This window comes from Xyrauchen texanus, chromosome 44 (assembly GCF_025860055.1).
Source record: "Xyrauchen texanus isolate HMW12.3.18 chromosome 44, RBS_HiC_50CHRs, whole genome shotgun sequence".
NCBI classification, from domain to species: Eukaryota; Metazoa; Chordata; class Actinopteri; order Cypriniformes; family Catostomidae; genus Xyrauchen; species Xyrauchen texanus.
In genome coordinates this window covers 25,413,997-25,436,942 of record NC_068319.1, presented here as the reverse complement: position 1 = coordinate 25,436,942, position 22,946 = coordinate 25,413,997, and the positions used below count along the sequence as shown (strand labels likewise).

The window sequence follows — 22,946 nt, the reverse complement described above, 5'->3', positions numbered from 1 at the left end:
GGAGTCAATCAAGGAATTTTTAAAAGCTCTGCATAAGGTGCTCAATTAAATATGGGGGGCAACGTGCCTCCTCTCACCATCTCAACACAACAGCTCACCACTCGTCTGGAACACCGACCTCTGGCGAAAAAGGCCATGTTCCTAAAATAACAACGGTAACAGTAAAATAATCCTTTGGGAATTAATTTGCTATAATTGCTCAAGGTACATGGATGCCCTCTGGGTCTATAACTTTCCAATAACTATTTTTTAAATAACAAAATTTGTATGTGGGTGGCACATTTCAAATGTCCATGCAGCATAATAGTCGGTCATTTTCACTAGTTTACATGCACATCATTCCAAATCGTAATGGATTCAAAAATTAACATTTTTTTAATTTAATTTGTGGGTGCGCGTGTGTGTATTACAGGTTACAAATCGGTCATTTGTATTGCATAAATAATGAGTAAACCAGTGTATCCAAAATTCGATGCCTGTACTGGATCAATTAAAAATTCTGTTTGTCTATGAAAAAAAAATTAAAAGTCACACCTTATGTACAAGCCAAGTCGTATCTTACAATTTCGCCATCTTGTATGATTTATTAGGCTAGTTGTCATGAGACTATGTTGGACTTGATTCATACCTAGGGGCCAGAATATCCAAGAGCCAGTAAGCAACCAAATAGAACACCCTAGAAACCAAATAGAAACCACGAAGAACAGTTTATCAACCATACAGCAACACCCTGGCATTGTGGCAGTGAGTTTTGCCTAAAATTTAGACAAAAGAATGTCAACAACCAGCACTTTCCCTTTGACTCATCTACGATTGTTTCAACGCTAGAAAAGCAGAACTTCCCAATTTAATGCAAAGAGGAAAGGATTACATAAAAGATTTCACTACAAAGCTCATATCACACCCTGATGAGCGTCATGTACCATGAGCAGCATAGGAGCTGTGGAACCAGGAAACAAAGCACATGAGGAAGATTTCATATGGGCGAGGTTACTTCAGTACAAGCTTTACAGGCTTCCTGAACCGGACTACTGAAACTAGGCGTTATTTCAAAAAATGTCTCTTGACTCAAAGATTGCATTCTCAGTTACATCATTGCACTTGTATTTCATGCCTTTCCTCAACCTAACCTCACTCAGGCACGGTTGCAGAAGGACCAAACCAGATTGACACATAAATCAATTTAATATACAACAGTTAGATCCGGTCCTCAAATCTGCTTGGACAAGCAGCATTCAAAGAATACTAATAACAACATTTGATGTGCATGGAAAGTCGTTATTCGGTTTACCATTTGCCGTGCCGGTGTTAGAATACAATAATCTCTATTCAGTTATTCTACACCTGCTATAGAAGTCTTCAACGTGAACAAGAGCCCAACATTCCTGACAAACAGTCAGGTTTGAGGCAAAGTTGGGTCCGTTTTTCAAGTTTAAGGCAAATTAGGGGCTGTTCACGCATTTCTGCACAGTTTTATGATTGTTTATAACGTGCAAGTCATTAAATCATTGACTCACGATCCAGCATGGATTCGTTAATAAAAAAAAAAACTGATTCATGGTTGTATCCCAGTCCATGGAATTTTGCACTTTCATTCCAGACTAACAACAAATCAATGTGAATGACCTCATGAATGACTCGTGGTGGTGGTGAACAATGGTAGCATGACCGGTCGTGAGGGGCTGTGTGGTCTAAGACCTAAATAAACCATAGAGTTACAGTTCCTCATTAAGAGAACAAACTGTAATCATCTTTCCCCATTCAGGCCAGAAGCCATTCGGTCAAGATTGGAGAAGTTGTGAACGGCTCCCAGTTCAAAAGCTTTTTATGAAAAAAAAAGCAGACATTTATAATTAAAAACCTGTATATCACTCCTAACGGGGTTAATAAAAACCAACCCATTTTTACTTTTTAAAAACAAACTGCAAAGCTTGAATGTTGCTTCAAGGTAACAATGAACACCACCACAAAAGTTTGTGTGCTAGTCTGACTAAAAAATAACAGTAGGTCATAAACATAACATAAGAACACATCTACAAAAAGAGCAGACATCTCAAACTTGCTGGAGTTTGAGTCTCATGACCCATGATGACCTTCTGACAAAGCCTGGGCATTTTTGCATCAGCAGGTGAATATGCACACATCATTTGGGAGTTTGCAAATGTCCAAAACAAGCCTGTAATGTAAATGGGACCCAAGACACTGTATAGAACTCAGACCAGAATGGCAGTGTCATGAAAGTGAAAGGTGTTTACATGATTCAAAACTCACTTAAAGTCTAGTTTCAGAAAGACGTGTATTTTTCAGAAGCAGAGCATGATAGAGATCAAGTCAACACACGACAGGTCACAGATGAAAAAAAAAAAAACAAACTCAACCCAAAATTCCCTGCTAGCTTCACTAGCATCATACAATATACACAACCAAGCAGAAGTTGAGGGCAAATATAAATTGTCTACATATGAATTTCTAAATGTTTTGTTTAGGCCATATAGTGAAGGGAAAACAGACAACAAGTGTCAGAAATGTGATATGGCAACATAAGCAAAACACATACGAAATATGTTCAAACTGCTAAATATATCAAACTTCAGTCACATACTTGTTCATATATGAAACATTTCAAAATACTACAAAAATTGTGTTTTCATATGTAACAATATGTATATAATAAGTTGAGCTTTCAGCCTCACAGATAGTGAATTCATAGAAAACTTAATTAGTTTTATATGGGTTCTTAACATCTATTAACAAACACATTATTCAATATACAAATGTATTACAATTACATAAAAAGCATAAAATGCCGTTAGTAGGCGTGTGTCTTCTGAAGCTATGGCTAGCCCGATTGAGGTCGCTTTGACTGAGACCCTTGGGAAATCGATTTAATCCCGCTTTTTGTTAGTTTAGCTTTCGTAAATTTACGAATCAACCACTCTAACACAAATACTGCGCAGTTGCTATGCTAACAATCATCGCTAGCGAAAATAAACGAAATATGGGTCTATAAAACTAGCGGTTTGCTAATGTGTCTATGGTTAGCATATTAATATCAGTTCAATAAACTGCCAAATGTGTTAGTAGTACAAACATTTATTGGAAACAAATGTCTTCAACGTGGCAGATTTCAGCAGAGAAAAAGCGAGACTCTCAGTTAAGAGAAAACCCATGTTCCTGTTAGCCAGATCCATCCAACCCAACACTGCAAGCGCAGTCCGCTTCGTTGATTACAATGAAAGCATTCTAGCTTGTCGCGTTTAAACAGACTCTATATCCAATCAGTGATTCCACATTCACAGCAACGCTCTTACTTACACGTAGATGATGGAAACGAAGTGCATAAGCCAGAGGACAATAAATAAGCCAAATCCGAAGATGGAGAAGCCTTGTAAGGCTAAATCTAGCAGGGCCATGGCTGTCCTGTGTACGGATGCGCTGACACTTCTGTTCGGCCCTTAAGCGCACACACTCACTCACACGCACTCACACACGTTGATTAATTTGACTGCGCAGGGTTGAGCAGATGCGTCATTGAGGTGGGTGGAGCCTGTAGATTGCGCATAAATTGGGGGCGTTCCCGAGATAGACTTGTTTAGAAACGTGCAAATGTTAAACCAGGGGGCTGTTCCATAAAAGCCGCTTAGAAAAGCGGGGATTAAAGTCCAAAACCTGACTTGAATGAGCCGAGTTAAACATCCGCGCTTAAATTGGTTCCATAACAGTAAGTTGAGGATCATGTGATCTTACTAATTTGAGTCAGGTTTAAATAGTCTAGATAATTGCGCGTGCACGCCATTGTTTAAAAGTCCTGAAAAGTCGAGCATGGGTCAATCGATTTACTGTGGGCTACCATGGCAACAAAAGGAAAAGATAGAGCAGCGCTGTTCACGGCAACGGAACAGCGTTTGCTATTGGAAACATATGAAGAATTTAAAGATGCCATCACCAAAAAAGGCAATACAGCGGCAATAAATAAAGCAAGAGAGAAAGGTTGGCAGGAAATTGCTGATCGTCTCAATGCGTAAGTAGGTGTAAACTATTTAAAATACTTTATCAACATTGAATGTGTGTCACAATACATTGCAAAGTTTGTGTGTGAATAACAGTAACGTTAATTGCTTTCACGCAGCAGCAACTTAAGTGAAGGAAAAAGAACCTGGCAGCAGGTGAAAATAAAATATAAAAATATAGTTCAGAATGGTAAGTAAATCTAATGGTATGTACATATGTAATCAATGCCAGCTTGAAGTTACAACTATTCAGGTTTTTTTTAATAATTTGTTTTTAATTGCAGCGACCAAAAAGAAGACTGAGGTTGCTGGCACTGGGGGAGGGCCACCACCAGCCAGCTTCACTCCTGCAGAGGAGCTGGCTTTGGAAATTAATAAAGGGAGGCCCGTCCTTGAGGGAATAGAGGGGGGGACATCATCTAAAATGATATCACGTAGTATAAGGAGTGAGTATATAAAAGGTGTGTGTGTTTTATTATCATTATTCCTTCCTGACTAACTGATTTCCTCCTTCCTTAGGCATTGTAAGCCTAAGTACATCATAGCAGTAATGTCACGTAGAGGTACTTGTGCTACTGTAATGGTGCATTTTGGTATTCTGTATGCATTATGGATCCACCAGACATCATGTTGCCTGTGAGTATGAGACCTTTTAAATCAGTCATGTAAGCTAATGAGTTTAACTGAGTTTAATCAGTGGTCACAGGGAGAAGGCCCATCAGTTGAGGAGGATGAGGAGACTGTGTCTGTATGTTCAAGGAGGCCTGAGGTACTCACAGGTTCCATGCTATACTGTATTGAATATTAAAAAGTGTACTTGTGTGATAAAATGATCATAATGTGTTTTCAGGATGCTGACACTGTTCTAGAGCCCTCTCAGTCTGGGACCACATGTGACAGTGAGTATTAAGAAATGAAAACAATGTGACGAGTATTCAATGAAATAACTTAAATCTATGTTGCTACAGAACCCAGAAAACATAAAAGGAGTGTATAAACGCTACCTCCTTAAACAAATATAAGCGATTGATATCGACATCCAGTATAAAAAACTGAAGATGAGGAAGTTGGAGCTGGAAATTCAACAGCTACAGAAAAATGCAAGTAGAACTACCATTTTTAAAAAAGGAAAAGAAAAAAAAAACATTACCGTTTTGATCACTTTCCACAACATTTATTTGTGTGTTTTCACCCCTAACAGGCAGATTCACTCTGAATAAAGACAAATCACATTAAATACTTTGACTTCTGTGTGTTTGTTCAACTAAGGAGAAAGTTGAGGGGCCAGTGGAAAATTTTAAAGGCTACACATGGTTTAGACCATATTAAGCAAAATAATTATTTGCATATGTGTCTCGTATAAGTCTGCCTGTTTCGTTTTCTTCCAATACTGCTTCATTGCCCCAGTCTTCCTCTTCAACAATCCTTGGTTGCCTCTCTCTCCTCAGACAAGCAATGTTATGGAGCACTACACAAGCAACTACAATGTCACATGGCCTAGGTGGAGTCACTCTGAGGTGCTTCAGGCACTGAAACCTTGACTTTATCAGCCCAAATGCCATCTCTATACAACCTCTTGTGCGTGCATGGGCAATGTTGTAGCGGTGCTGTGCCTCTGTCTGGGGCTTCTGATAGGGAGTCAAGAGGTAAGGCAGGCATGGGTATCCCTTGTCTCCCAGCAAAATTCCTGAGAATTCTCCTGCATAGACAGAATGAATATATATATGAGATATATAATATAGTTTTTTTTTTCTTTAAGACTTTTTGCGATTTAAGTGATTACTAGCATACCTCTTGCTAGTTGCTGGTAGAGAGGTGAGGCTCTAAAGATTCTGAGTCATGCACAGAGCCTGGCCATTTGGCCTCTACATTTGTGATGATGCAATCTGCATCACTAATCATCTAAAATAAATTAAACCTGTAGGTCACTACATTTTAATTGCAATGAACTAAACACTGGTGCCCAGCTTAGTACAGAACACTCAGTGCTAGAGCATAGCCTTCAATATCATCTCAGTGGGACCGTACCTGTACATTGATGCTGTGTACTGATTTCCTATTCACAAAGTCCGCTTCATGTGGACCAGACGGACACTTAATACGCACATGGGTGCAGTCCAATGCACCGATAACATTTGGGAAACCTAGGAAAATTATTTGTTTGTTTTAAATATGTCCCATGTAAAATCAACAGTCAAGAAATATTTCCATGTTTTATAGTTATTTGAACTTACCAGCTATTCCATAAAAGGCATGTTTAATGGTACGAATAGCTTTGTGGCCAGGGAAGGTGATGAACACATTGAGTAGTCTTTTTAAAGAAAGGTACACAGTTCGTACAGAGCGGCAAATTGATGCTTTGCTGATATTCTCTGCATCTCCAACTGTGTACAAAAATGTTCCACTGGCAAAAAAGCGAAGTGCAATGCACACCGTCTGTGGGACTGTGAGCGCTCTGTTGCGGCGTGTATTATTTGCAATGTGTGGGCTTAGTAGCCTAATCTACAAATATATGCAATCCCATCTCTTGAGAACCTATATCGCTCATACAGGTAGCTGTCATTAAAAGCCAATGGGTCTGACCTGTCTCTGAAAGTTCTCTCTCTTTGAAATGCCCTCCGCAAGACTATAGCTCCCTCATCCACCACCTCATCTATGAAAGGACACGCTATGGTTAAGTTTGGAAACGAGTTCAGCTCCCTATTTATATACTTTTAATTAATTACCAAACTCACCAATTAAACACACAAGTTTTGAACATTTCTTAGTGTATTTATACCATATAATTTCTTACATTTATTAGTAAAGTACATTTCCTTATTTATTTAAAAAAAAAAAATTATTAATAGTGGTTAAGTAAAATAAAATGACATCGAAATACCAGCAGGTGAGTATAAATGGTATGCTCGTTAAGCCTGAACTCAGACTTAGCCTGACAGTTAGCCTGCCCCGGACCAGGTTAATTTGCCAGCATAAGTTGCCGGGGTAACTGAGTTTGAACTTTTTTAAGTTTGATTTATGAAACCGAATCTACCAAAAATAAGCCTGACTAACCGAAATAAGCCTGGCTTATACTCTAATCTTGGTTTATGGAACAGCCCCCTGGAGTCAGTAGATTATCTCCTCTTTAAAGCAATATTTTCAAACCAGCTTTCACAACGCTCTGTTGTTCAAACCGTCATGTAGTCCCGCCCAAAATCTCATACCACTGGTTGAGTAACGTTGTTGGGGTGGGTCTAAATGGGTCACTCGAAACGATCACAGGAATTTTATAGCGCAACAGAAACACAGTATTTACAGATTTCGAGAAAATTAACTTAAGCATGGCTTACTTATAGATACGTCTGCATATTAAACTGGGATGGAAGATGGCATTTTAACACTGAAAAGTTACACACTTAAGCTTTAAATGTCCTTTGGTTTCAAAAATATGGTTTGACTTAAAATATAGCCATAAGTTTGCCTTAACATTAGGTAATGTAATATTTTATTTCTCTCAGTATGATCAATGAGTATACAGAGGCTAGCTGTCACACGTTTTACCCTTGATGGAAATTTATGCCAATGTGGTTTAAAGGAATAGTTCACCCAAAAATCTCTCACCATTTACTCACCCTCAAGCCATCCCAGATGTGTATGACTTTCTTTCTTCTGTTGAACACAAAGATTTTTAGAAGACTATCTCAGCTCTGTAGGTCCATACAATGCTAATGAATGGTGACCAGAACTTTGAAGCAACAAAAAGCAAAATAAAAGTAATCGATATGACTCCAGTGGTTAAATCCATGTCTTTAGAATGTATTTGATAGGTGTGGTTGAGAAATAGATAAATATATAAGTCCTTTTTACTATAATTTCTACTGCCTTCCCAGCAGGTGGCAATATGCACAAAGAATGTGAATCGCCAAAAACAAAAGAAGAATGTGAAAGTGGAGATTCATGGTAAAAATGACTTAAATATTGATCTGTTTCTCACCCACACCTATCATATAGCTAGTGTTTGTTCCGGAAAGGGGCTTTACAGATTTGATAAGAAACAATATAGATGTTATATCAAGTCAAGTTATGGCTATTGAAGGGATAGCTCACATTATAATGACAATGATGTAATAATATACTCACCTTCATGTAGTTCCATCCCCTATTAATTGCTTTCTGCTGTGAAACATAAAAGAAAATGTTCAGTTACCATTCACTTTCATTGCATATTTTTCCCATGCAATTTTATTTGTTATTTTTGGGGGGTAAATCTATCCGGTTTCAAAGTAACACAGAAAAAGAGACACTGGTGAACTCTCATATATGTATTAAACAATAGCATGCAGTCAATAGGTATTTAGTTCAAGAAATGACATGTCAAACAGTGGTGATATACTCATTGCAACACAAACGTGTGAACAGTAGGACCTCCCGCGTATTTGCTAGCTAGTCTCATCTAATTTATGTAACATAACTAAAATGTTCATAATCCAGTTCAACTTGCATCTTTTTGTCATACAATGTAAGAGAATGGTGACTGAGGCTGACGTTCTGTGTAACATCTGCTTTTGTGTCCCACGTGATAAAGAAAATTATACAGGTTTGAAATGGCATGATGGTGAGTAGAATTTTAATTTTTGGGTAAACTAAACGCACTACCTAAACCAACACTTAAATACCTCTCTTTTAATTCCATGTAAACAAAACAAGAGGGAGGTTTGTTTCCTGTGAAAACATTACATAAACTGTTTAAATAATAAACTTGATGAGAATGATTCTTGTATTGACATTTCTATGAGTAGACTGTCACCTGCTACTGGCACAAAACATTCATTCTTGTCTTGCCCCTCCTCTTGCTCAACATCAGGTGCAGAGCTCATAAGAGAGGACTGAGATTCAATTTAGTTTCATCTCAGAGTGCTGATTCAATGGAAGCATGCTGTCATAGACACTCCTTGAAAAAGAATAAGGCCTGTGATGACATCATTACTAGAACATTGGATATTGACATGTGTTCAAAACAAAGGAAGAGATATATAGTAGGACACCTAAGTAGCTGTATTAATTCAAATAAAATATTCAAACACAAATAAACAGCTACATGATCAAACACCAGTTAATTATTGCTTACCCTAAAACATAGATTCTAAAGGTTTGGTTTAAAGATCAGGAATAATTTTTAGTATGTAAAATAGCCTAAACTTCAAATGACAATTTGAGGAATGAGTTCAAACGGTGTTTTTATGTTGGAACATGTAATCAGTCTTAATAAATCTATGATATGGCAAGCCTTATCAGGTATGTTACGTTAAACATTAGTCTTTTGAACTACGGTAACTGATCAGCATGGTGATGGTATGTAATTGGAATATTATTGTTATCAAGTATAGGTCAAATTTACAAGTAGAATGGATCTAAAAAGTCTACATATCCCTGTTAAAACAGCAGGTTTTTTATGTAAAAAATGAAACAAAGATAAATCATATCAGCTTTTTTGCACCTTTAATGTAAAAATTACAACCTATGCAATGCCACTGAAAACGGAAGTGACACATTTCAGAGAGAAAAAAAGACCCTTTGAATTTATGACAGCATTCAGTCTGTTGGATAAGAGTCTATTAGCTTGGCACATGTTGACTTGGGAATATTTTTCCACTTTTCTTTACGAAAACATTTCAGATCTGTGAAATTGTGAGGGCTTCTCCTATGTATGGCCCTCTTCAGGTCCCCCCACAGATGTTCTATAGGATTCAGGTCTGGGCTCTGGTTGGGCTATTCCAAAACATAAATCTTTTTTTTTGGCTGAAGCCAATCTTTTGTTGATTTGGATGTGTGCTTTGGATCATTGTCATGCTGAAAGGTGAAAGATCTCTTCATTTTCAGCTTTCTAGCAGACGCCAGAAGGTTCTGTGCCAAAACTGACTGGTACTTGGAGCTATTTGTGATTTACTGCACCTTCACTAAAGCCCCAGTTCCAGCTGAAGAAAAGCAGCCCCAAAGCATGATGCTGCCGCCATCACCGTGCTTCACCATGGGTATGGTGTTCTTTCAAACATCCCTTTGGGCAATTTTGGGCAAAAAGTTCAATTTTGGTCTCATCAGACCATAACACATTTTTCCACATGGTTTTGGGAGATTGGATATAGGTTTTTGCCTGGCTTGGATGTTTGTTTTTGTCTGAAAAGGCTTGGCCTTGCCACCCTGCCCCATAGCCCAAACAGATGAAGAATACAGGAGATAGATGTCAAATGTAGGGAGCAACCAGCCAGAAAGATCTGCAGATACTTTAATGTTGCTGTAAGCCTCTTGACAGCCTCCCTGGCCAGTTTTCTCTGGCTTCTCATTCATTTTGGAGGGACGTCCTGTTCTTGACAATGAAAATGAAAACCTGAGGGATGCCTTTCAACAATAAGATCCAGTTGATCATTTGTATGCTCTTCTTCTTCGTTGGCAACCGGATTGTTGCATTACTGCCACTTTCAGAGTTCAGTCTATTTTAGAAAATTAAATAGACACTTCCTCCTTTGTTTACAGTCTGCACATTCTAGCATACTTTGAATATTTTCCTTTATCCATATTTCCTGTAATTGTATCATAATTTCTTGTCTTTCTTGATTGAATTTCTGACATGACATGGTGTTCAACTGTCTCATATTCCTGACTCTGAGCACAGACCTGTTGGATGTTTTCACATGATGTGAAGTGTACCGTTAAGGTTGCTATGTCCAATTCTTATCCTGTACTTGCTCTGTCTGGTTCACTTCTTTATGTTTTACAATACCTACTGCTTTGTATTGAGTATAAATATCTCCCTTTGACTGCATTATGCCACTGTTGTATTTTCCTCCACACAATGCTTTTCCCTTCTGATTTTTATAACTTAATATTAATTTTAACATTTTATTTTTTTTGCCAATTGGTCTGCTCTTTCATTGCCCTGGATACCTGAATGAGCTGGGACCCACACGAATGAGACATGTTTTCCCCTGTCTAGTTATTCTTGAATAGCTAAACAAGATTTTATAGAGCAGATTCTGCTGGGTTCTGGTTGCGCCTGATTTGATGCTTACAAGAGCTTTAGAATCACTTCATACTAAAAATGCATTTCCCTGGTTTGTTCAATCCACTCTACTGCCAACAATATGGCAAATAACTCAACAGCATAGACATTTAGATAGTCAGAGGCTCTTTTATTAAGATCCACTTGGAAACTAGGCACATTAACTCCTGATCCTGTTGCATTTGTTTCTAAATCTTTTGATCCATCTATGAAAATCTGAATATTGTCTATGTATTTACGGTCCCTATACCTATAGTGCTCACCTATAATATCAGAAGTCTTGCTATTTTGTCTAATCTTCAGTAATTCCATGGATACTCCAGCACCCATACTGGTTTAATGGGCCATATATCAGTTTCTCCAAATTCGTTATCATATATTCCCACATCTTTTGCTATTTGATCTCCTGTCCACACAAAGCTTTCTCTATGCATCCTTTCCTTCTCCAAACATATTTGGAACACTTTTTTTGGTTGGTTGGGTTTAGTCACTATGCCCCCTCAAATTAATCCAGTAACTGGCTACCAGCTGATTTCGGCGTTACCCCAATGGCATTTCTCCAGCTTCCACTTGTATTGCACACACTGGGGTAGCCCTTATTGCTCCTAAACAAACTCTTAAAGCTTGAGCTTGCACAATATCTAGAGCCATAAGCAATACTTCCATAATCTAATCTTGACCTTATTAAAGCTATATAAATATATATCAAAGCTATAACATTAGCCCCCAATTTAGTCCCTCACACGCACTCACACACGTTGATTCATTTGACTGCGCAGGGTTGAGCAGATGCGTCATTGAGGTGGGTGGAGCCTGTAGATTGCGCATAAATTGGGGGCGTTCCCGAGATAGACTTGTTTAGAAACGCGCAAATGTTAAACCTGGAGTCAGTAGATTATCTCCTCTTTAAAGAAATATTTTCAAACCAGCTTTCACAACGCTCTGTTGTTCAAACCGTCATGTAGTCCCGCCCAAAATCTCATACCACTGGTTGAGTAACGTTGTTGGGGTGGGTCTAAATGGGTCGCTCGAAACAATCACAGGAATTTTATAGCGCAACAGAAACACAGTATTTACAGATTTCGAGAAAATTAACTTAAGCATGGCTTACTTATAGATACGTCTGCATATTAAACTGGGATGGAAGATGGCATTTTAACACTGAAAAGTTACACACTTAAGCTTTAAATGTCCTTTGGTTTCAAAAATATGGTTTGACTTAAAATATAGCCATAAGTTTGCCTTAACATTAGGTAATGTAATATTTTATTTCTCTCAGTATGATCAATGAGTATACAGAGGCTAGCTGTCACACGTTTTACCCTTGATGGAAATTTATGCCAATGTGGTTTAAAGGAATAGTTCACCCAAAAATCTCTCACCATTTACTCACCCTCAAGCCATCCCAGATGTGTATGACTTTCTTTCTTCTGTTGAACACAAAGATTTTTAGAAGACTATCTTAGCTCTGTAGGTCCATACAATGCTAATGAATGGTGACCAGAACTTTGAAGCAACAAAAAGCAAAATAAAAGTAATCGATATGACTCCAGTGGTTAAATCCATGTCTTTAGAATTTATTTGATAGGTGTGGTTGAGAAATAGATAAATATATAAGTCCTTTTTACTATAATTTCTACTGCCTTCCCAGCAGGTGGCAATATGCACAAAGAATGTGAATCGCCAAAAACAAAAGAAGAATGTGAAAGTGGAGATTCATGGTAAAAATGACTTAAATATTGATCTGTTTCTCACCCACACCTATCATATAGCTACTGTTTGTTCCGGAAAGGGGCTTTACAGATTTGATAAGAAACAATATAGATGTTATATCAAGTCAAGTTATGGCTATTGAAGGGATAGCTCACATTATAATGACAATGATGTAATAATATACTCACCTTCATGTAGTTCCATCCCCTATTAATTGCTTTCTGCTGTGAAACATAAAAGAAAATGTTCAGTTACCATTCACTTTCATTGCATATTTTTCCCATGCAATTTTATTTGTTATTTTTGGGGGGTAAATCTATCCGGTTTCAAAGTAACACAGAAAAAGAGACACTGGTGAACTCTCATATATGTATTAAACAATAGCATGCGGTCAATAGGTATTTAGTTCAAGAAATGACATGTCAAACAGTGGTGATATACTCATCGCAACACAAAACGTGTGAACAGTAGGACCTCCCGCGTATTTGCTAGCTAGTCTCATCTAATTTATGTAACATAACTAAAATGTTCATGTTCCAGTTCAACTTGCATCTTTTTGTCATACAATGTAAGAGAATGGTGACTGAGGTTGACATTCTGTGTAACATCTGCTTTTGTGTCCCACGTGATAAAGAAAATTATACAGGTTTGAAATGGCATGATGGTGAGTAGAATTTTAATTTTTGGGTAAACTAACCGCACTACCTAAACCAACACTTAAATACCTCTCTTTTAATTCCATGTAAACAAAACAAGAGGGAGGTTTGTTTCCTGTGAAAACATTACATAAACTGTTTAAATAATAAACTTGATGAGAATGATTCTTGTATTGACATTTCTATGAGTAGACTGTCACCTGCTACTGGCACAAAACATTCATTCTTGTCTTGCCCCTCCTCTTGCTCAACATCAGGTGCAGAGCTCATAAGAGAGGACTGAGATTCAATTTAGTTTCATCTCAGAGTGCTGATTCAATGGAAGCATGCTGTCATAGACACTCCTTGAAAAAGAATAAGGCCTGTGATGACATCATTACTAGAACATTGGATATTGACATGTGTTCAAAACAAAGGAAGAGATATATAGTAGGACACCTAAGTAGCTGTATTAATTCAAATAAAATATTCAAACACAAATAAACAGCTACATGATCAAACACCAGTTAATTATTGCTTACCCTAAAACATAGATTCTAAAGGTTTGGTTTAAAGATCAGGAATAATTTTTAGTATGTAAAATAGCCTAAACTTCAAATGACAATTTGAGGAATGAGTTCAAACGGTGTTTTTATGTTGGAACATGTAATCAGTCTTAATAAATCTATGATATGGCAAGCCTTATCAGGTATGTTGCGTTAAACATTAGTCTTTTGAACTACGGTAACTGATCAGCATGGTGATGGTATGTAATTGGAATATTATTGTTATCAAGTATAGGTCAAATTTACAAGTAGAATGGATCTAAAAAGTCTACATATCCCTGTTAAAACAGCAGGTTTTTTATGTAAAAAATGAAACAAAGATAAATCATATCAGCTTTTTTGCACCTTTAATGTAAAAATTACAACCTATGCAATGCCACTGAAAACGGAAGTGACACATTTCAGAGAGAAAAAAAGACCCTTTGAATTTATGACAGCATTCAGTCTGTTGGATAAGAGTCTATTAGCTTGGCACATGTTGACTTGGGAATATTTTTCCACTTTTCTTTACTGAAAACATTTCAGATCTGTGAAATTGTGAGGGCTTCTCCTATGTATGGCCCTCTTCAGGTCCCCCACAGATGTTCTATAGGATTCAGGTCTGGGCTCTGGTTGGGCTATTCCAAAACATAAATCTTTTTTTTGGCTGAAGCCAATCTTTTGTTGATTTGGATGTGTGCTTTGGATCATTGTCATGCTGAAAGGTGAAAGATCTCTTCATTTTCAGCTTTCTAGCAGACGCCAGAAGGTTCTGTGCCAAAACTGACTGGTACTTGGAGCTATTTGTGATTTACTGCACCTTCACTAAAGCCCCAGTTCCAGCTGAAGAAAAGCAGCCCCAAAGCATGATGCTGCCGCCATCACCGTGCTTCACCATGGGTATGGTGTTCTTTCAAACATCCCTTTGGGCAATTTTGGGCAAAAGTTCAATTTTGGTCTCATCAGACCATAACACATTTTTCCACATGGTTTTGGGAGATTGGATATAGGTTTTTGCCTGGCTTGGATGTTTGTTTTTGTCTGAAAAGGCTTGGCCTTGCCACCCTGCCCCATAGCCCAAACAGATGAAGAATACAGGAGATAGATGTCAAATGTAGGGAGCAACCAGCCAGAAAGATCTGCAGATACTTTAATGTTGCTGTAAGCCTCTTGACAGCCTCCCTGGCCAGTTTTCTCTGGCTTCTCATTCATTTTGGAGGGACGTCCTGTTCTTGACAATGAAAATGAAAACCTGAGGGATGCCTTTCAACAATAAGATCCAGTTGATCATTTGTATGCTCTTCTTCTTCGTTGGCAACCGGATTGTTGCATTACTGCCACTTTCAGAGTTCAGTCTATTTTAGAAAATTAAATAGACACTTCCTCCTTTGTTTACAGTCTGCACATTCTAGCATACTTTGAATATTTTCCTTTATCCATATTTCCTGTAATTGTATCATAATTTCTTGTCTTTCTTGATTGAATTTCTGACATGACATGGTGTTCAACTGTCTCATATTCCTGACTCTGAGCACAGACCTGTTGGATGTTTTCACATGATGTGAAGTGTACCGTTAAGGTTGCTATGTCCAATTCTTATCCTGTACTTGCTCTGTCTGGTTCACTTCTTTATGTTTTACAATACCTACTGCTTTGTATTGAGTATAAATATCTCCCTTTGACTGCATTATGCCACTGTTGTATTTTCCTCCACACAATGCTTTTCCCTTCTGATTTTTATAACTTAATATTAATTTTAACATTTTATTTTTTTTGCCAATTGGTCTGCTCTTTCATTGCCCTGGATACCTGAATGAGCTGGGACCCACACGAATGAGACATGTTTTCCCCTGTCTAGTTATTCTTGAATAGCTAAACAAGATTTTATAGAGCAGATTCTGCTGGGTTCTGGTTGCGCCTGATTTGATGCTTACAAGAGCTTTAGAATCACTTCATACTAAAAATGCATTTCCCTGGTTTGTTCAATCCACTCTACTGCCAACAATATGGCAAATAACTCAACAGCATAGACATTTAGATAGTCAGAGGCTCTTTTATTAAGATCCACTTGGAAACTAGGCACATTAACTCCTGATCCTGTTGCATTTGTTTCTAAATCTTTTGATCCATCTATGAAAATCTGAATATTGTCTATGTATTTACGGTCCCTATACCTATAGTGCTCACCTATAATATCAGAAGTCTTGCTATTTTGTCTAATCTTCAGTAATTCCATGGATACTCCAGCACCCATACTGGTTTAATGGGCCATATATCAGTTTCTCCAAATTCGTTATCATATATTCCCACATCTTTTGCTATTTGATCTCCTGTCCACACAAAGCTTTCTCTATGCATCCTTTCCTTCTCCAAACATATTTGGAACACCTTTTTTGGTTGGTTGGGTTTAGTCACTATGCCCCCTCAAATTAATCCAGTAACTGGCTACCAGCTGATTTCGGCGTTACCCCAATGGCATTTCTCCAGCTTCCACTTGTATTGCACACACTGGGGTAGCCCTTATTGCTCCTAAACAAACTCTTAAAGCTTGAGCTTGCACAATATCTAGAGCCATAAGCAATACTTCCATAATCTAATCTTGACCTTATTAAAGCTATATAAATATATATCAAAGCTATAACATTAGCCCCCATTTTAGTCCCGAAAGACATCTCATGACATTTATCACTTTTTTACATTTATCAACTAGCTACATATTTTATGTTGTTTCCATGTTAATGTGATGTTTATTCTGATGGTTCATGTTTTTTCATGTTATTTTCAAGTTAAGTTCCTGTTCCCTCATGTGATCTTGTCATATGTTTCCCCTGTTCATCTGTCTTGTTTTCATTGATTCATTGTTTGATTACTTTGTTATTAGTCTTGTCTTTTCATTGGTTATAGTTCATATAGTCTTGTTATCTTTTTTATAGTTTAGTCTTGTGATTGGTTGTCTTGTTTACTTGTTAGCCATTTCCTTGTATTCAAGCCCTCATGTTTGCCATTGTTTAGTGTCAGGTATTGTTAATGTAACGTAGGTCAAGTCAAGTCAAGTCAAGTCCCCATGTCCTTTGTGATATTTAAGAATATACCATTAATCATAATGGTGAACAGAGTCGGGGTTAATACGCTCCCTTGGAGTGTTCCGTTTTCTACTATGCACTGTTTGGAAATCTCTGTTCCCATACTCACTTGGATAGTTCTTCTGTCTAGAAACTCCATTATCCAATTAAATCGTTTTCCTCCAACACCCAATAAATGCATTGTGATGCAAAAAAGTCCTTCTTTCCATAGCATATCATAGACCTTTTCAACATCAAAAAATACAGCCACTACTGTTTCTTTGTTTACTTGGGCCTTTCTTATTTCATCCTCTAAACATATTATTGGATCCATAGTACTTCTCCCTTTTCTGAATTCACTTTGATATGTTATTATGATTCTACTCTCGAGGAAATACATGAATCTCTCATTAATCATATGTTCCATTAATTTACATACGTGTGATGTCAGGACAATAGGTCTGTAATTTCCTGGCTTACGGTCAACCATTCCAGGCTTCCTTATTAGTTTCATTTTTACCTCTTTCCGGATTCCTGGCATTCAACCTTCTTCCCACACTTTGTTATATAGCAATAGTAATTTCTCAAGACTTTCTACGTTTCTGGGTTTTATCACATTGTAGCATATTTCATCTTTACCAGGAGCTGTTTTTCTAGTTTTTTCCAATGCTCTATTTATATCTCCCATGTTAAAAGGTACATTTAGCTCACAATCACTATCATCTTTTCTACACAATATCTCCCTGGAATCATATTTTGTTTCCTCTCTGCCTCTTCTTCCTTGTTCAGATAGATTATTAGAGTTATTTCCTTAGCAAAAGTACTTGCCATCATCTCAACTTTTTCCTTATTAGTTAGTGCTATTTCATTTCCATCAATTAGCACTGGATAACTCCAATCCTTTCTGTCCCCTGCCATCCTTTTAATCATTCTCCACACCTCTCCTACTGGAGTTTCATTTCCAATTGCATCATTTTTGCATGTGTCTTATTGTCCTCCTTACTACTGCCTGTGCTTATTTATATTTGATCATATTTTGGAAATTATGAGTTCTTTTCACCAGTTTAAATGCCCTGTTTCTGTACCTCACTGCTTCCTTGCACTTATCATCCCACCACAGCATTATTTTTTTCTGTATATTTCCTTTTCTCTTAGGGATAGCTTCTATTGCAGCCAACCTTATTCCCTGCTTAATTTGGTTATACAGTACTTCCATATTCATTTAATTATTAATCTGGTTTAAGTAAATATGACTTATTTCCTGAAAGTTCCCCCAATTAGCTTTCTTAAAATTCCATTTCCCATCCATGCTTTCTGTGGTCAAGGGAATTTCAATGTTTATCTTACACCATATTGGATAATGGTCATTTCCTATCATTCCTTCTTGATACACTGACCAACTGCATGTTGTTGCCATGCTGTTTGCTCTGCTCCCCTTGTCATTCTTTTAACATTCTTCACCATATTATTTTCCACCTTCAGGTTCTCCACTAGTTATCTTATGTTTGCACTGAGAGGAACCCATAGATCACCCCCTTACTAACACTGAGTCTTTTTCTCCAACTTTTACAACCTTAAACACTTTAACTTTCCCAATGCTGTGCTTCAGCTTTGCACCCTATGAAAAGATTTCCATCTCCTAATACTCTTACACATTTTACTTCCCCAACCTGTCCATTAATGATTTTTGTTAGTTTGATTGGATCGACCTTCTTAACCCCTCCTTCTCCCTCGAACATAACCACTACATTCATCAATCCTTTCTTTGACTTCTCACCTTCTCTTTCTTCACTCTCCGATTTACCTACGCTAGATTAATCTTTTTACTTTTTTTCTGACTTTTCCCCTTCTTGTCTTTGTCTCCTCTCATTACCTCAACATTCACTTTCCTTACTTCCTTCTTCCTCACTATAATCATACTGTCACTATCGATTTCTGTCATGTTGATTGATTTTGCAAAGAAACTTGTAACAATATAATTCCAGACATATACAGGCCATCGGTCAATATTCCCACAAGTCCTCCAAATTACCCAGTCTCACTGTTGTTCTGCTTCAAGAGTAGAAAGTCCACAGTCAGCTGGCATCCTCTCCTTCCACCCCTCTCAATATTGGTTTTGAGAGCTAAACTTCAACTTCAGACAATGCCCAGGACTTTTCTGCAGGGGTGTGTAGACTTATTATATCCACTGTAGGTATAGCTGCAGGACGGAGACCTCCAAATCGAGGCGGAATCTCCAAAAGAAGGCGAAATTACTCCAAAATGGGGTGGGGTTACATAAAAATGGGGTTGCGCCAACTCCAAAAGGGGGCATCACTTTCACTCACGGTTAAGGTTAGGGAAAGGGTTACTTTTGGGACTCCCTATATCTTCAATGGCGATTTGGAGGTCACGTCCCCTTTTGGAGCAATGCCTGCAGCTATATCCTTCTCCAAAATGCAGCATTTCTAGGTTAAGTGCTCAGACCAAACTACACCGGAGGGCGCCATCTTGTGGATAAATCACGAGTATATGAGTATATTACTGAATACACAATCAAATCTAATTTATGAAATACTCTCTCTACCTCAAAAACTAACCCTAACCTTAGTAACAGCAAATGAGAATCTCATGAGACCTTCCCAGCTCAACTGATTTCTTCTAGACACCTACAGCGATAGTCACATTCAGTATAGGCTGTGCCTCATAGGCTACCATGTGTTCCGTTCAGTATGATGCAGTTTTCTTTCAGTTGACCCACCCCGTGTCATCTCAAGTAGGTATAGGTGAATGCCAGAGATCTCCAACTAGGGAGAAGGTAGCTGCAGGCATAGCTCAAAAAAAGGGGTGAGCTCTATATTTTCATTAGAGATATAATCCACGCCTCCTTTTAGAGTAACCCCTCCCCCATTTGGAGGTCTAGGGTGTTCTGATTTTCTGTTGAACTGAGCAGAGCATACATGAATATTCCCAAGTTTCCTGTTTTGGGTAAAGTGACACTGAACATATTAGTGCATGCACAATCTACTAATTGTTGTGAAAAGATGAACAGTTAAGCTTAACTTTTTTTGATGCAGAAATGTAATTACCTTCTGGAAAACATAGTTTAGATGACTTGTAATCCAAGCAGGCACTAATATTTTCATTGTCGCTTTAACACAAAACAGGAAACTCATGAATATACATGTATGCTCCGCCCAGTGCCACCAAGAATCTCAGAAACGGAATATTTCAGATCTCCGGCCTGCACTTCCAACTGAGGGCAAAATCTTAAAAAGGGGGTGGGACTACTCCAAAAGGGGGTTGCACCAACTTCAAAAGGGGGTGTCACTTCCACAGTTAGGGAAAGGGTTAGATTGGGGCTTCCTATATCTTTGCTGGTGGTTTAAAGCTCCTGCCCCTTTTTGGAGCTTTTTTCTATACAAAAAGTGTTTTTTTTTTGCCGGCCAAAGTAATCTTTTGTACGTTTAACGCCTGTTACATATCGCAAGCTTGAGCGAGATGTGAGCATAGCGTCAGCCTAACTACATCATAACTGCAGCTGCAGACTCTCGACAGGGCTTTCACACTGGAAGCATTTTTACAGTGTCACTGCAGCGGCACTCTGAGTATTTATTTGAATAAAGACCATAACTTATAAAATGGTTATCAGCAGTGGGTCAATGATAAGTATTACAAACTTGATCGTCGTGAAATGTTTTTACATAAGAAGGAGGACCACATTTGCATATAAAAGGTAAACAATAGAGCAATTTGAGCGGAGTGCTGAGGACCAGAAGACAGCGTGTCCGGGGTCTGGCGAGCAAGTTTTTCTTTCCCTCTTCCTCTCTCTCTCTCTCTCTCTCTCTCTCCCCTTCACTCTTTCCCTCTCTCCTCTCCCTCCCCTCTCCCAGGGCTCCAGAGAGGCGGGGAAGACCTGCCGGCAGAAGTACAGCTGTAGAAGTACTGAGTAGTGTGGTGGAGGAGCATGACAAGGAGGAGGGCATGGCCGGGCCTTGAGGATGCACGCCTGGCCCTGAATTGTTCTAATCAGTCTGAAAAAAAAATTAAAATAGACTTGGCAGGGGCGTAATGTAAGTAAATAAAACAGCAGAACTAAAATCATCAAGCAGCATGATTTTAAGTATCATGCTTGTAGCAAAAATGGCATAACTTGTAGCCTAGCACATAAAGGTGCCTCAAGAAGTCCCCGCAGGTTACTCGGCCTGACATGCTCCTTATGGTTTGGATTAGGGATGGGGTTAGAGCGCCTGGGTGCTATGTATGTTTTCTGCTGTAGATGATGATGCTCCACTGACTCCACAGTTTCAATATGATAGGTGTGGGCGAGAAACAGATCAATATTTAAGTCCTTTTTGAATATTAATTCTCCTCCCTGCCCAGTAGGTGGTGATATGGAAAACAAATACAAATCGGCAAAAACTAAAGTAGAAGAATGAAAAGTAAAAGTGGACATATATAGTAAAAAATAAAAAGGATTTAAATATCGGTCTGTTTCTCACCAACACTTATCATATCACTTCTGAAAATATAGATTTAACCACTGGAGTCATATAGATTACTTTTATGCTGCCTTTATGTGCTTTTTGGACCTTCAAAGTTCTGGTCACCATTCACTTGCATTGTATGGACCTCCAGAGCTCAAATATTCTACAAAAAATCTTAGTTTGTGTTCAGCAGAAGAAAGAAAGTCATAAACATCTGGGATGGCATGAGGGGGAGTAAAAGATGATCGAATTTTCATTTATGGGTGACCTACCCCTTTAAATCTATATCTATGATTTGTATGCCCTGTAGTGTAATGTCAAGCTTGTAAACTGTAAAATGGTTAATATTTTTTTTATCTTGACCACATGGGAGTGCAATTTGCACAGCACAAGGAAGGAAAAGGAAGAGTAGCATTTGATGAAGTTAGAACTAGTAGCTGGTAGTTCAAAGGTCCCAGGTTTTTCCTGGCAGACAGCAGGCGCTCTAACCCCATCCCTAATCCAAACCATAAGGAGCATGTCAGGCCGAGTAGCCTGCGGGGACTTCTTGAGGCACCTTTATGTGCTAGGCTACAAGTTATGCCATTTTAGCTACAAGCATGATACTTAAAATCATGCTGCTTGATGATTTTAGTTCTGCTGTTTTATTTACTTACATTAAAGAAAGGTTAGGAGGCTCTTTTAATTTTAGCGTTGCAAGCAACCATCCAGATCACTCAGAGTACCCTAGCAACCAAAATGCTAGTTTGTAGTTCATGAGCTCCGATTTCACACTTCCAGCAAAAATATAGTCCTTTTCTTTTTTACTTATTGTTTTTTCTTTTTTATTATTTACTACCTAGCCTACATAACATGCATGGCATCTGCACATCAGCGACGTATCACTTATCATCCTTATCACTACTTTGTTAATTAACATCGACATAGGGTTTACAAATCCTGTCTTTGTCCCATTGTATTGAAGGAACTATAGTTCTAAACATACAGACTGGAGAGTGCAAACCACTATTTTAATAGAACTCCTCCTGTCAATCATTTGTTGGCTGATTAATGATGAGTGCATTATTCAGTCAAGTGTAAATAGTGGTGAATAGACTTCACATAAAACATAATAAGTGCCACTCAAATCAGTCAACTTTCATAGCCCACCACAATTTAGTGTTGATTTAATCAAGTTAATATAATGTGAACTCTAAAGCCTAGAGCTGACCTAATTTAACCATCTTACACGTTACATAATCACTATTGCATAATAACTTGAGCAGCCATCTGTCTGTTTTTTTGTTTTTTTTTGCTAATTAGGCTCACTTTACAGTGTCCATTAGCACAAATCACATTTAAATACAATTTTCTGCAATGCAGGCCTAGAAATTGTACTAGGAAAGTGTATTTAAAAGCAGATAAAACAATCATATGTTAAGTACATTGCATTACATAGTTTTTTGTGTGCAAAATATGTTTAATTTAAGGTTCCTG

The 22,946-nt window shown here is 38.0% G+C and overlaps 1 protein-coding gene and 2 long non-coding RNA genes across 3 annotated transcripts in view; 1 reads left to right on the top strand and 2 right to left on the bottom strand.

Moving 5' to 3' along the window:
* The window catches only part of LOC127637067 (ceramide glucosyltransferase), a 29,664-nt gene extending 26,187 nt beyond the window's left edge, over positions 1–3,477 (bottom strand). The window contains exon 1 of the mRNA XM_052117925.1: positions 3,316–3,477. Within this exon, the coding sequence (XP_051973885.1) occupies positions 3,316–3,413 (98 nt within the window). The 5' untranslated portion in view covers positions 3,414–3,477. The remainder of the gene's footprint in view (positions 1–3,315) is intronic.
* Positions 3,478–3,620: 143 nt separating this feature from the next.
* Positions 3,621–5,692, top strand: LOC127637054 (uncharacterized). The gene is made up of 4 exons (XR_007969663.1): positions 3,621–4,021; positions 4,130–4,200; positions 4,295–5,114; positions 5,216–5,692. It is a non-coding gene; the product is annotated as an uncharacterized LOC127637054 (long non-coding RNA).
* A 385-nt stretch (positions 5,693–6,077) lies between these two features.
* Positions 6,078–22,946, bottom strand: part of LOC127636924 (uncharacterized) — a 20,161-nt gene continuing 3,292 nt past the window's right edge. The window contains exons 2-4 of the long non-coding RNA XR_007969649.1: positions 12,951–12,986; positions 7,614–7,661; positions 6,078–6,154 (exon numbers count right to left, since the gene is read on the bottom strand). This is a non-coding gene — a long non-coding RNA (uncharacterized LOC127636924). The remainder of the gene's footprint in view (positions 6,155–7,613; positions 7,662–12,950; positions 12,987–22,946) is intronic.